The 14711-nt window shown below is 39.5% G+C and overlaps 1 protein-coding gene across 1 annotated transcript; it reads right to left on the bottom strand.

The window, feature by feature from the left end:
* Window positions 1–10260: 10260 nt before the first annotated feature.
* LOC126614267 (probable serine/threonine-protein kinase PBL16) lies at window positions 10261–13713 on the bottom strand. The gene is made up of 6 exons (XM_050281850.1): window positions 13142–13713; window positions 11832–12139; window positions 11607–11742; window positions 11384–11520; window positions 11002–11125; window positions 10261–10796 (listed from the first exon to the last, which is right to left on the bottom strand). The coding sequence occupies exons 1-6, from the start codon at window positions 13203–13205 to the stop codon at window positions 10408–10410; spliced, it is 1158 nt and encodes a 385-aa protein (XP_050137807.1). The 5' UTR covers window positions 13206–13713; the 3' UTR covers window positions 10261–10407.
* Window positions 13714–14711: the final 998 nt, after the last annotated feature.

Raw genomic sequence — 14711 nt, 5'->3', positions numbered from 1 at the left:
CAAATCTAGCTATATATAATCCAACGAGTCTCAGGCTAGCCGTCCGGCTAAATTGTTAATTTCAAATTCTGGTTGTAAGTACGTGTGAAGGAGATATAATCTATGCTCTCAATTTATGAAAGTTCCAAACACGCACGCACGCGCGCGCGTGTGCATGCGCCCACACACACATATATATACATATATGATGAGGGATATATCAATCCCCGTACAAATATATATATACACACACACACTCAAGTCTCTGTATGTGATAGCTAGCTTTCTTGGATTGGAAGCAACAGATCATAATCTCCTACCTACAGAAAAAAAAAAAAAAAAAAAACTCTTTGTCTGTATGTCTGCATTGATCGATCTTCACGAATCAAATTGATTGTTGTGTATTTACCTTATGTATATTTACTTAGTTAGGAAGCCAACACGTTTCATGGGATTAATCATGTATAATCTCGGTATATATTTTACTTCCCTGTTCATATCAATAACATACGAAAAATTTCAAACCTTTGGTTCTTATGATGGTATCAGAGCCCCTTCGTGGTGGCTCCTAATTTTCCTTTTTGTGTTCATGTGCTTTTGAAGCTTTTAAGAGCGAGACATTTTTTTTCTTTCCCTTGCCTTGAATCACAATTTAATCATGGAACGGGAGAAAATTCAAACATCAACTCCAATTCTATCTCCAATCAGCGGACGCATTTTTTCAAATTGCTTGCTGGGCTCACACCAGAACAACTTCAATAGCTTATAGCAGCTATATCCATGGTAAAATTACAAAAATCAGAAAATTGCAATGCATTTGCAAATACGACAGGTCGGGTTTTTTTGTGAGTTTCCATCAATTAATTATGTATCTTCTAATACATGGATTTTGGATAATGGAGCGACATATCACATTGCATCCAACTCTTCTCTTTTCACTCGAACACATAGTTCTTCCATGCCTTTAGTTAATTTACCCACTGGTTCATCTACTCTTATTTCTTCAATTGGCTCAATACTTTTTGACAAGAATATCACTTTGAACAATGTTCTTTGGGTTCCCTCATTTCATCTTAATTTGATGTCTGCCAGCAAAGTCACCAAATCCTCAAATTGTTGTGTCATTCCTTTTTCCTGACTTTGGTGTTTTACAGGACTTGGCTAAGAGAGGATAATTGGCTTGGGTAAATGAGGTCTTTATTATATGTCACCACTAAATACAGCCCTCACAGCCCCCTTTTCATGTCATGTTTCCCACACATCCAATATATGGCATTGACGCCTTGGTCATCCTTCACCAGCTCGACTCAAATAACTTTCCAATTTGCTTCATTCTGGTCTGTTTCTATTGAACATAATTGTGATGTTTGTCCCATGGCTAAACAGACAAGATTACCATTTTCATTAAGTTCCATCTCTTCTAATGTGCCCTTTGCTTTTTTACATTGTGATATTTGGGGTCCTCACAATTTAAATCTACTTCTGGGGCACGGTACTTTCTTACCATTGTTGATGATTACACGAGGTGCACTTGGATATTTTTGATGACCTATAAGTCCAAAACATAATCCCTCATGAAATCCTTTGTCACCTTTGTTCGTAGTCAATTTAGTACCACCATCAAAACAATAAGGTCCGATAATGAAGCCAAAATTTTCTCATTACGAGATTTTTTCCTTGATAATGGGGTTGAATTTCATGTGTTTACACTCCATAACAAAACGAAGTAGTTGAAATCAAGCATTGCCACATCCTCATTGTGGCTCGTGCATTGCTCTTCCAAGCCAATTTGACACTCAGTTTTTGGGGGGGAGTGTGTTCTCACTGCAATTTATCTTATCAATAGGCTACCCACTCCATTATTATCAAATAAGTCACCTATGAGGGGTTATACAATCGATCCCCCAAGCTCGATCATCTCAGGGTATTTGGGTGCCTTTGTTATGCTATTGTTGTTCAACCACTACAAAAATTCGATTCACGTGCCCATCATTATATTTTTGTTGGCTATCCAATAGGTCAAAAGGGATATAAGCTTTATGATCTAAGGACAAAAGAATTTCTTGTTAGTAGAGATGTGAAATTCCATGAAAATATTTTTCTCTATGCATCTCTAACTCCAGAAGACCACCATCAAAACTCACAAATTGTTTTACCCATAGTTCACCCTTATTCTCCTAGTCAATATGTTGGCTCCAACACCCCATCTATTATTTCCTCTCCATCCACCCATCCACCACCACCTACATCTCATGAGTCATATGCCACCACCCCACCCATTATTTCCTCACCTTCTACCCATCCACCACCACCTACATCTCATGATTCATAGGCCATCACCCCACACATTATTTCCTCAACTTCCACTCATACACCAACACCTTTATCTCATGATTTAGTGGCTACCACCCATACAGACCCCACCCCATATTCCACCCATCTCTCCATGAATAAACAATTCCTACCTTTCCACATGACAATTCAACTAATCCCAGTCCATCATCTCCTCTTTTGCCTGCTCTTACTAGAAACTCTACTCGAACCCACAAACCACCATCATGGAATAAAGATTACCATATGTCAAACACAACTTTTACCCAAGTGTCGTTGTCCGACTCCACTCTAACTCCTGTTAAAGGTATGAAATATCCATTGTTGATGCACAAAACCGGAGGTCTTGGAACAACGTAAATCCGACTGTGAATCTGCAAGAAATGTAAATAACACAAGATGTATCGTGGTTCACCCTAAGGTTTGGGGTACGTCCACACTGATTATGTATTTATCTGAGAAGTGATAGAGAGAGATTCAGAGACTCTAAGGGAGAGTGAGGTATCTGATGGCCTAGGAAAATGGCCTCCCCTAATTGTGAGGGTGATGAGTCATTTTATAGAATAATGACTCCTCACTTATTACATATTTGCCCCTTCCTTTATCACATAATTACATTTAATTCCTCCGAGTATTTGTACGAAATCTAAATACGAGGCCCTAAATATGGTATAAACAGTAGTCCCCCAAGTCTTCAGTCAAGAGAGTCTTTTGGCTGGAGACTTGAAATTCAGTCCATGTGTGGGCTGAAGTAACTAGATGTTGTCTTGAACTGATGTTCGATATGAAGCGGTGCTCAATCTGAAATGATGCTCAACTAGAAGTAGCACATGTTGCGAGACTGCTTGGCTCGTGGCTTATGTTGCCTTGGTTGGCTCAGCTTGTGGTGTTGAAGGTGAGGGAGTCCATTTTATAGAATAAGGGCTCGCTCCTCAATACAAAAATGATGGGTTAGAGTTGGTGCTCGCGGCGAGGCGATTGCTCAGTAGGCGGCGATGCTCTCTAATGGTGGTGAGGGAGTCCCTTTTATAGAATAAGGGCTCGCTCCTCAATACATAAGTGATGGGTTAGGAGTGATGCTCACGGCGAGGCGGTTGCTCAGCTGGCGGTGTTGCTCTCTAATGAAGGTGAGAGAGTCCATTTTATAGAATAAGGGCTCCTCACTTATTACATAAATAATGGGCTAAGTCCCTCAAGTATTTTTCATAAGGCCCAGTTGAGGCCCAATATATGGTACATAATGTAGTCCCCCAAGTCTTCGATCAATAGAGTCTGTTGGCTGGAGACTTAAAATTGAATCCATGTATGGGCCGAAGTGGCGGTTGTTCGGAGATGGTATTTGTATACCCTGCACTGAAGCTTGGTAGGTGAAGCTTTGCAAGTGAAGCTTTGAAGCTAGAGCTCTGTAAATGAAGCTTTTGAAGTTGATTGACATGAGTGATGCTCATGAATGTTTATGTTGATTGACATGAGTGATGCTTATGGATGTTGACATGAGTGATGCTCATGAATGTTAACATGAGTGATGCTCATGAATGTTAACATGAATGATGCTCATGAATGTTTATGTATGATTATTATGAGTGATGCTCATGAATGTTTATGTATGAATGACATGAGTAATGCTCATGTATAATTTGGAGTACTGGACGTACTTTTAATCACCTGGTTGGTGGCATGAATGGCTAGTTACCAAATGATATTAGAGTACGGGTTATACATTTCATCACCCAGTTGGTTGTAATAGTGGCAGGTTGCTGAATAATTTTGGAGTACTATGCGTACTTTTGATCACCTGGTTGGTGGTAATAGTGGCAGGTTGATGAATAATTGTGTAGTACTAAGCGTACTTTTAATCACCTGGTTTGTGCTTTTTTAGGCTTATGGGCCTTCGCTCTCCACACAACATTCCAGACCATTTATTTTGGGCTTTGCCTTTTTATTTTTATTTTTTTGTATTATTACTCTCTGATGGGGTTTATATGGATGTCTCTGAAAGATAATAAAAATAAATTACATCATTCTGGTGGGTGTTTATTCCTTGCTTTTGCAGTATCCCCATGTGCTTCCCTTTTGCTTTCTCTTTTCACTTTCTTTTTCTTTTTCTGTGTAGGCACAGTGGATTTTGATCTAAATTTGCCATCATTGCTTCTGTCAATGCTTTTGCTTTTCTTCTTTGTGAGCATATAACCCCTCCATGACTGCACCACTTTTTCTTTTTCTTTTCCCTTTTCCTTTTGCTTTTTCTATATCCTCGTTTTTCTACTGCGATCCCATCTCATTTCTTTTCTACTTTTGTCACTCCATTTCTTTGTGCTTTTCTTGATCTCTCCGCTTCAATAGCACTCACTTCCTTTCCCTCTTCCCCAATACATAAAAGATTCCACATTGATAAAAATATTCGGAAAGCACTTTGGCATTAGATGAAAACGGGACCGATGTGGGTCATCATTGTTCCCTCATCCTTCAGAAAAGGTTTAGCTCAGTATCTCCATGTGAATATGGAAGAAGCTCCTCAACTTCTATCCTGGAACTGAAGTTGAGCCGGGTTCATAAACTGATAGTGGTAATAGAGGTGTTGAGTTCCGTACCTATGAAAAATAGGACCTTTTTGTACAAAACCATGGCTGTCGTCGAGATTAAAGTACCTCTGGGTCAAATAATCAAGCTGGGTGGATCGGACCGCCGATCCTGACCCGGTGTAAACTCTGAAGTTTTGAAAGGCTTGGACTTTGGTATTGTTTGAGGAGAGAGGGAGAAGCCAACTGCCGAGCGAGGTTGTTCGTGGTATTAGAGAGATGGTGAAGGCTAAGTGTGGAGGTTAAAGAAGCTGCTTCGTTTAAAAAAAATATCAGATGGAAGCCACAGTTCACCGTCGTCGGGATTTGGTGGAAACCCAGCCATTTTCAGCATAAACCCAGCAAACTTCACACACTCACCAAACAAAAATTGACGATTTCTCCTTACAAATATGCAAACACTGAGGAAAAGAAAAAACCCATCTTTGGAGCTGCAAGTCGCTCGTATTCTGCATTCGCAAGCTTCACCGATCTGACTCTTTTCGGCGTATTCGCGTATGTGCCATTTTCTTTTCTCATTCTCTCTATCCTAGCTCCCTCGGCTAGACTGTGGCTATGAAACTTGAGATACCAACCGGTAATAGAGACCTCTCGTCGCAACCCCAGCCCAGATCCTCGTAGCATGCCGTTCCGAAACCAGCCCTCAGAGCATACCGAATGACCTCCGACGACGACGGTGGTGGAGCTGTTAACGTCAGTTTCTGCTGTATCTTATAGATGAGCAGTAGTGGAGACTCAGCAGGCGGAGACGCCGAGCTGGAGGCCGTCTGAGCTAGCGCTGGTCCACGAGGACCGGATATTTGAGCCATCGATGGTGGAGAGTTAGTATTGGTCATCTCCGTAGCGACGACAACTCATGGACCGCGCTGCCTATGGCCCGTTGAGGTTGGAAGGTTTCGTCTTCGACCACGGTCTCCTCCACTCCAACTAAATAGGGGGGCGTCGGAGTTGTGAGAAGGGTCGGCATTACGACCTTGGCCGCGGCGGCGATGAGACATTCCGTACGTCGATTGTGCGCTTTTGTGAGGTTTTAGGGAGGGGGAGAGAGAGTTTAGAGAGAGAGAGAGGGAGAGTCAGTGGGAAAAAATGGGAGGGAAACATTGGGAAATATTTGACCTCTTACTCCCAGAGTGATTTGGATCTTTTCTGTTTTTGGGTTTTTTTTCTGGGAAAGCTTTGGACTGTTGGGTTTTTTTGTAGATTTTGCAGATTCACGGTAGAGGTGAAAAAATGAAAGAGAACCGACATAACTTTTCGTGTCGTTTCCCACAGATAGTGCCAAATGTTGATGCACAAAACCGGATGGGTCTTGGAACAACGTAAATCCGACCATGAATCTGCAAAAAATGTAAATAACACAAGATGTATCGTAGTTCACCCCAAGGTTTGGGCTACGTCCACACTGATTATGTATTTATCTGAGGGAGAGAGAACTCTGAGAGTGATAGCTTTGAGAGGGGTGAGGAGCCTTAGGAATTGGCCTCAGAAATGGCCTCTCCTAATTGTGAGGGTGATGGGTCCTTTTATAAAATAAGGACTATTCACTTATTACATATTTGCCCCTTCTTTTATCACATAATTACATTTAAGTCCCCTGAGTATTTATACGAGGTCTAAATACGGAGGCCCTAAATATGGTATAAACATCCATTATCAAATTTTGTTTCATATTCAACTATCTATGCAACATCGTGTTTTTTTAGCTATTGTCTCAGGCCACAAAGAACCCACATATTATTTACAAGCTGTCGCATACCCCAATTGGCAGCAAGCCATGACTGCCGAACTCAATGCTTTGCAACAGAATAATACATAGATGTTGGTTCCTCTACCTATGGGCATAAACCCATTGGATGAAAATGGGTTTATCACATCAAATATCATTCCGACGGGACCATTGAACGCTACAAAGCTCGTTTTGTGGCAAAGGACTACACCCAAGTTGAAGGCGTCGATTAGATTGAGACATTTTCCCCAACTTCCAAACTCACCACTCTTTATTGCATTCTCGCAGTCACTGCTTCTCGCAATTGGAATATTCATCAGCTCGATGTTCAAAATGCCTTTCTCCATGGCGACTTGCACGAGGAAGTGTACATGGACTCTCATCCCGGACTTCGCCGACAGGGGGATCACTTGGTGTGTCGGCTCAACAAGTCTTTGTATGGTCTCAAACAAGCCTCTCGTAACTGGTTCTCCAAGTTTTCTAGTGTTATTCAACAAGCTAGATTTCAACAGTCCAAGACAGATTATTCATTATTTACAAAAACTTGTGGTAGTTCTTTCACTGTGGTTCTCATATATGTTGACGATATCTTTCTCACAGGAAACAATCTTCAAGAGATGGAACACCTGAAGTCCGTTCTCCTAAAAAACAATCGCATCAAACACCTTGGAAACTTGAAGTATTTTTTGGGATTGGAATTCTCACGTTCTAAGAAAGGTATATTTGTATCTCAATGCAAATATTCCTTGGATATCTTACAAGATGCATGACTTTTTGGTTCAAAGCTGGAAACTTTTCCAATGGAGCAGCATTTAAAGCTTACTCCTGACGATGGTGAATTACTTCATGATTCAACCCATTATAGAAGAATGGTGGGTCGATTAATCTTTTTGACAGCTACTAGACCAGACATAGTTTATTCAGTTCAAACCTTAAGTCAATATATGCATCAGCCTCGGAAGCCTCACCTACAAGCAACTTTGCAGGTTTTGCGATATATTAAAGGAAGTCCAGGTCAAGGATTGTTATTTCCAGCTACTAATGACCTTTCTTTAAAAGCCTACTGTGACTCAGATTGGGCAGGGTGTAAGGCAACAAGGAAATCAGTCACAGGATTCTTCGTGTTTATGGGTGATGCCCTTATTTCCTGGAAGTCGAAGAAACAATAAAATGTTTCTCCTTCCTTAGCCGAAGCAGAATATCAGGTAATGGCAACCACATGTTTGAGCTAACTTGGTTGCAATACATACTTTGTGCTTTGAAGGTTTTACAAGATAAACCAATTGCCCTTTATTGTGACAACAAAGCTGCTATTCACATTGCAGCGAACCCAATTTTCCATAAGCGCTCAAAGCACATCGAAATTGATTGCCACATTGTTCGAGAGAAGCTACAAGCGGGATTAATTTCTCCCTCCTATGTTCCTTCATGACATATTCACGAAGGCTAGAGGAAGCAATAACTTCAATTCTCTCAAAAACAGGTTGGGACTTCACAACATTCACTCTCCAACTTGAGGGGGAGTGTTAAAAAATCTACGAATCAAATCCCTGATTGTTGTATATTTACCTTATGTATATTTACTTAGTTAGGAAGTCAACTCCTTCTTGAAAGATAGTAAATATGATTTGCAGAATCTCAACTCTATATCAGAGTGAGCGATGTTCATTGATATTTATAGGAGTACTAGACAAACACACGTAGAACTAGGATTACAACTATACAAACACACGTAGAACTGGGATTACAATCTAAACAGGATGTGAACTAAATAGATATTTAGTCAGATTACAACTAATTATAGTTGATTTACAAAGTCGAACCGGTGTAAACTGAGTCTTTTGTTTTTCTTCATTTTTTTGGCCGAAAAGGAATTCATTAGTTCGAAGCATCAGTTACAAATTTACGGTACAATCATCATTCAATCTTAATAGATAAAAGGGGTTTCCATCTGATCTTGGTGATCATCTTGTTTAGGTAGACTTCCTGTTGAAACAATATGCTCCAGGGTAGCATGCAAGCCATATGTTTTAACAGCCTCCATGGCCAGCCTAAACCCTCGTCCATAAATCTCGCACTCATTGTCTTTCATATATTGTGAAAGTATATTGCACCTGCTCTTTGGTTTCGTACGAGAAGTACTCGGCACCACTCGAACAAAACCATTCCATCCACATGTATTCCATTACACAGCATATACCTTCTTCAACCCATGTTTCCAATTTCCTGTAAAGTCCAAGCCTCAACGCCATCCATGCATGCATCATCTCATGTGCCAAGATCCCACCTATGACCACATCTGGTTGTCCGCACAAAAGCACGACTCTAATCAGTGCCTTGTTCAGGAGAAATCTAATCACTAAACTAATCACCTTTTTATCGCACCTGAAAATTCCCGGTAAATATTGCAGCATGGTTAACTTGTCAACTTTTTTCTTCACTTGAATTCTTTCTCCACGTTTTGAACATCTTTGAATCGTCACGATAGGGTTGGTAGGAAAGGGAGGACCTAATAACATTAAGCCGTCAGGCTTAGGCTTGTTGTATGCTGGTTCATATGGTCTGTTGACTCTGTTTAACTCATCTTGATCCACCATTAAAATAGGAATGTCTTCATCGAAATCAAGCGACTTACACATATAAAATGCACGCACGGCTTCAATAACATAGCAATCCGAGCAAAGTTTCCTGCCATCGCCGAGAAAGTTTCCTGCCATTAAAATAGGAATGTCTTCTTCATCGAAATCGAGCGACTTACACATATAAAACGCGCGACTTACACATATATTCTTTTGTACTGTCTCCTTGCTTAAATCTAAGGCACTCACGACACCGCGGAGTGTTATCGTTGTAATGTTCCGCACATCATATTTGCCCCCAAAATGCGCTAGGCTCCGGCTCCTCTTGATTATATTTGTGACAACATCGCATATTTTTGGTTGGCGGGGATTTTGAACCTTGAATATGTTCATGTGTGACGACGGTACTCTTGTATATTTCTTGATTGATAGTTTGATACGATTGGAAACACAAGTGTAGACTAATATTTTGATATATGATATATACATATAGGGCACTAGTCCTTAGGATTAGTAAAACCACAGCTGACCTTAATCGCAAGTAAAGTGAGTAAGCCAAAAATAATAGAACAAGTAGGTAGAAACTAGGAAAAAAAATAAAACAAATCCTGTTTAAATAAGGTCGTTTACACATAGAACAAATCCTGTCTAAACAAGGTCGTTTACATATAGAACAAATCCTGTTTAAATAATAGTTATTGAAACCAAATTACAGATTATATGCTGCTGTTTGTCTGTACTTACCGTCGACTGTAAATAGCTGCAACTTTTCCACGGTGACTTAATCATTTCAAGGTACGATTAATAGCATACGATTTTACATGGATCTGGAGGTGTTGGCCCCTCTTTCTGCTACAATTATATCCGTACCTTCACCACCATATACGACATCATATATTGGCGTGCAGAAATCATCAGGTAATTAAAAGAGTCTTCTCTTCATGCTATGGGGATTTTGAACTTGGAATTTGTTCACTTGTGGCTCCTAGATTGCTCTTGTATTTGTATATAACGCGAGTGTGCGTGTGTTTTTGTCAAATGAATATTCAATCAAAGTAATAATACATTATCAACAAGAGAATATATGCTTTTAGATTGATATTATTTACGCAAAATTACAATAATCCAATTACAAATTATCATTTCAAAAGCCATATCTTTTCTCAGACGCACGCAAATGAAGCTAACAAACCAAACAACACATGCATGTCAGTTACAGTGATTCTTCTTTTCTTTTAGCTTCAGCGTCCGGAAACTGGATGATCTCAGTTACAGTTTTATTATCAGAAACTTCCTCCGGGACCTGCAGAGGCTCCAAAGAGTCAACAATGTCTCGCATTAGAGGCCTTGCTTTTGGGTTTCGGTTCAAGCAATGATATACTAGCATGGCGGCCTTTTGAACTCCCTTAACAGGATAATCTCCTTCTAGTCTCGGATCAACGATGTTGAGCACCTTCTTCTTCTCTTTCAGCATCGGGAGAGCCCAGTCAGTAAGGTTTTGCTCTCGGGCTGGCCGTGACTTGTCTAAAGATTTCCTACCGGTCAGAAGTTCAAGAAGAACAACACCAAAACTATAAACGTCACTTCTAGGAGTTAGATGGCCTGCATGTAGGGAGATGGATATAGTAACTATGTCAGTCCCCAAAAATGATCTTTAGTTCCCAATATGAGTTCAACTGTCGATTTTAACAACACAATCCTGATTTTGGATGTTATGGGGAACAAAGAAATGACTTCATCTCCATGTGGTTTACAAAGGACCTTCCTAATTCCCAAAAAATGTGTCTAAATTTGTAACAGAACTTACCCGTCAAGATGTACTCCGGCGCGGCGTATCCATATGTCCCCATTATTCGTGTAGAAACATGAGACTTGTCCCCCACTGGTCCATCTTTTGCAAGGCCAAAGTCTGAGAGCTTTGCATTATAGTCCTGTTTTGAGGCATGCAAAGAAGGTGCAATTGTAATCTGATTGAAATTACTCAGAAGATCAATGATACCTGTGCTGCAGTAACTGAAATCCGCTCACTCGACCAATCCATGATTTTCTTATGACCAATGGAGAATACAATTTACACTAGGATTGAATTCGGAAATCAAGACTAGACAGTGCAACTGACATAGTAATTGGTATACGTCCCAAGTGATGTAATTTATTCTTTTAAAAAAAAAAAATTCAAGTGTACTAACCAGATCCAACAAAATATTAGATGTCTTAAAATCACGATAGATGACAGGTTTCTCGGCCTCATGGAGAAAGGCGAGTCCTTTAGCTGCACCAAATGCAATCTTCATCCTTATGGTCCATGGCAGAGGAAGCAACACTCCTGTAAAAAGGGAGATATGCATGTGAGATAATACTTAATCCCGAGCCATATAGAAGAAGAGGGATAGAAAATACTTATACACTTACTTGAGAATAAATTGTTTTCCACACTGCCCCGAGCCATATACTCATATATCAACACCCTCTGTTCATCCTCGCAGCAATATCCAATGAGCTTTACCAAATTTGGATGAGAAAGCTGCCCCAAAAATATGACTTCTGCCTAGAAATGCACAAAAATCTTAATGAAACTGATGTTCTGTCTCTCCTTTAATCTTCTTAATGAGTTAAAAGGTAGAACACAAAGCTTACCAGCCACTCTCTGTGTCCTTGATAACTGTTATCACCGTCATGAACTTTAACAGCTACCGGAAGGGGGTCGATCCCCTCTCTTAAATCCTCAGTAATGAACCCTTTATACACACTTCCAAATCCTCCGCCACCCAACATCTGATCTTGCCTAAAATTTGCAGTGATTATCTTTAGCTCACTGAACGTGAATGCAATCAAAGGATTTGCTGCTGAATCACGACGTAGGATCTCAACTTCTTCAGGATTTGATGGTAACTTACTATCATCTTCCCTATGTTTCACTGAGGGGCTCTGGTCTTTTGGGGACTCTGAGAAGAAAATTGAGAGCATAACATGACACATCAGACCATCCAAATCCTATCCGACAACAAGCAAACATCAAAGCTTGTTTCCCACCACAACTAACTTGAAAGTTCATCATATAGAAAGAACTAAGAAAAACAATTAAAATAAAAACCCCTGGCATGGCACGGTAGAGTATGCACTATCAACATTTTGAAGGTAACATGCAATTCTTTTTTACAAACCAAAGTTAATATTTTATAGCAAAATGTGTAATCTTTTAATCTCCTTTGCAAGTTTAGCTCTAGATACAAATTGTATACAAGAGGGAAAAGATAAATCTTCGATCATGGTCGAACGGACCAGGACGAAGCTAAAAGATTAATGGTCACGTAATGTAAAGTTTGAACTAGAAAGGATGTGCTTTTGAAAACTCGCTAGAATGAACAGAAATACTATCAAGAGTCAAGATAAGAAACAAGGCACCGGCAATGTGGAATATCCACTTTCCTACAGGAAAGGTAAATCCATTACCTTTTCAACCAGCCATGTAGAAAAGGTGAAAAAGTATATTCTGTTCATTTGTTTTTTTCTCAAAACATAAAGGGAGTACATAGAGAATCCAACAAAAACAGTATAACCTACTTCAATATCAGCAAATGCTAATGAAAAATTAGAGAATCAGCTCAATATTTCGATTTCAGGTTTTCGGTATAACTCAGTCCAACAAGTAAAGAATGATCTTTTTGCATATGGTTATGTAAATCATCCTAAAAAGTGCAACCTTGATTTCCAATTTCATTGGAGAGTCTATCAATTTGATTAATGAATATGTTTTGAAATTTGCTTGAGGAGGAACCAGCACATTAGTTAATTTACTAATTATACATGAGGATCCAAAACAGAGCTTGATCATTTGAATATTGAACCAAGGTGAGGTTCAACTCTAATCTCTCACTAATCTAATTAGAAAAAAAGAGCAGAAAAAAATACAGAAAAAAGAAGCAAGCTTTATGATGGGGACTAACCTGACTTTGCATTGGAAGAGACTCTGTAAACAGAAGGCTCCCACCTGTACCAGCAATTCCCCATTATTTCCAAAACCAGAAAACAACCCCACAAATCCCCACTCCCTCCTCACCAACAACTCATCACCACTCCACAAGGATGAATTGGATCCAGACCCCCAAATGAAAAGCAAAGAAAAAGAAGACAAATGAAATTCCAAAAGCAGAGCCAAAAGAGTAAAGAGAGAGCTTAAGTGGGGAAATTGTTTTATTCTTGTGAGTTTGAAATTGTTGAAGAAAGAGGAAGGAGGAGAAAGAGTGAGAGAGAATTCTTCTGCTTGGTGGTAAGGTAATGATGGAGTGAAGGTAAGAGGGGGTTGAGGTGGGTGCTGGTTCTTGGCCATGGCAGAAATGGGCCCACATTCGTAGAGAGAGATTTTTATTATTTTTTAGTGTTTGTTTTGATTCAAAAATATATTGTGCATTCTTGTTAGTGCGCGTATATGGTGGATTTCAATTCCCACCCATCTCTGTTTTTCCATCATTCTCCAGCACATTCTCTCTTCTTTCTCTTCCTCTTTACTTTAGCCCATCCATGCCTCCTCATCTGTTTTGGCCTCTTCTGCTCCCACTCTTTATTAGCACCCAATAGGCAATAGGCAATAGGCAATAGCGTTAAGGTTTGCGAGTCAAGCTGCCGCTACCTTTACCTAACTCTCGTTTTTATATTACTGCTAATTAAGGACAAATTGCATTCATAACCCATCAATCAAAAGGCCAATTCGTCTTAGGAAAGGCCACATCAACAAGACACCAATATCAATAAAATAAGGTTTTCCTCCCGATGCCAAGGATCTTTAGCCGCACAAGGCCAATACGTAACATCACAAGCTAGCACGCTTGATAAATCAAACGTAATCTCCATAGTAAACTCACAATGATTTACTGCAATTTTTTCTAATTCAACTAGCGTACTAAAAAAATGCTCTTAGAGAAACTTTATGGAGCCTAATGAACTTATCTCACGAGCATAAAATCAAGTATGTTTATAAAAAAAAAAAAAGAAACTCAACACGTTTTAACCATAACTTGCTCAAAGAGGCATAAAAAATGGGGAAAAGATTTGAGTCAGCTTAAGGACGAGTACATAGTAGTTTCGCTTTTCTAGCTGGACCTACAATGATAATGTAAAGTAATATGCAGGACACAAATCTTGTAGTCAAATATATTTTCTTTCTCCCAATTATCAAGAAATGGTTTTTTTTTTTATTTATTTCCCCTTTAATCTTGGCCGACAAGATTTTGAAAGGGATTTGGATTCTCTCCTGAGCTAACGGAGAGGATCCTCCTGACCAAGTGTTATGGGCCGTTGGATTTTCATCCAACGGCTCAGGAGAGGTTCATTTAAAGTGATATGTTGAAATTTATTCTAACTCGAAACAATGTAAACATATCATCTCTAAAAGTATTTTGATTCACACCTTTTGAAAGATGCAAATAAGAGAAGCATTTATCTTCGTATATCTCTATTTGTTTCTTTTGCTAATAATTTATTATTATTCCATTTTGTCTTCCACTTTATAGAAGACCT

The sequence above is a fragment of the Malus sylvestris genome, chromosome 3 (assembly GCF_916048215.2).
Source record: "Malus sylvestris chromosome 3, drMalSylv7.2, whole genome shotgun sequence".
In the NCBI taxonomy this organism is placed as follows: Eukaryota; Viridiplantae; Streptophyta; class Magnoliopsida; order Rosales; family Rosaceae; genus Malus; species Malus sylvestris.
Note: the sequence above shows the minus strand (reverse complement) of the source record. Positions and strands in the feature narration are given on the sequence as shown.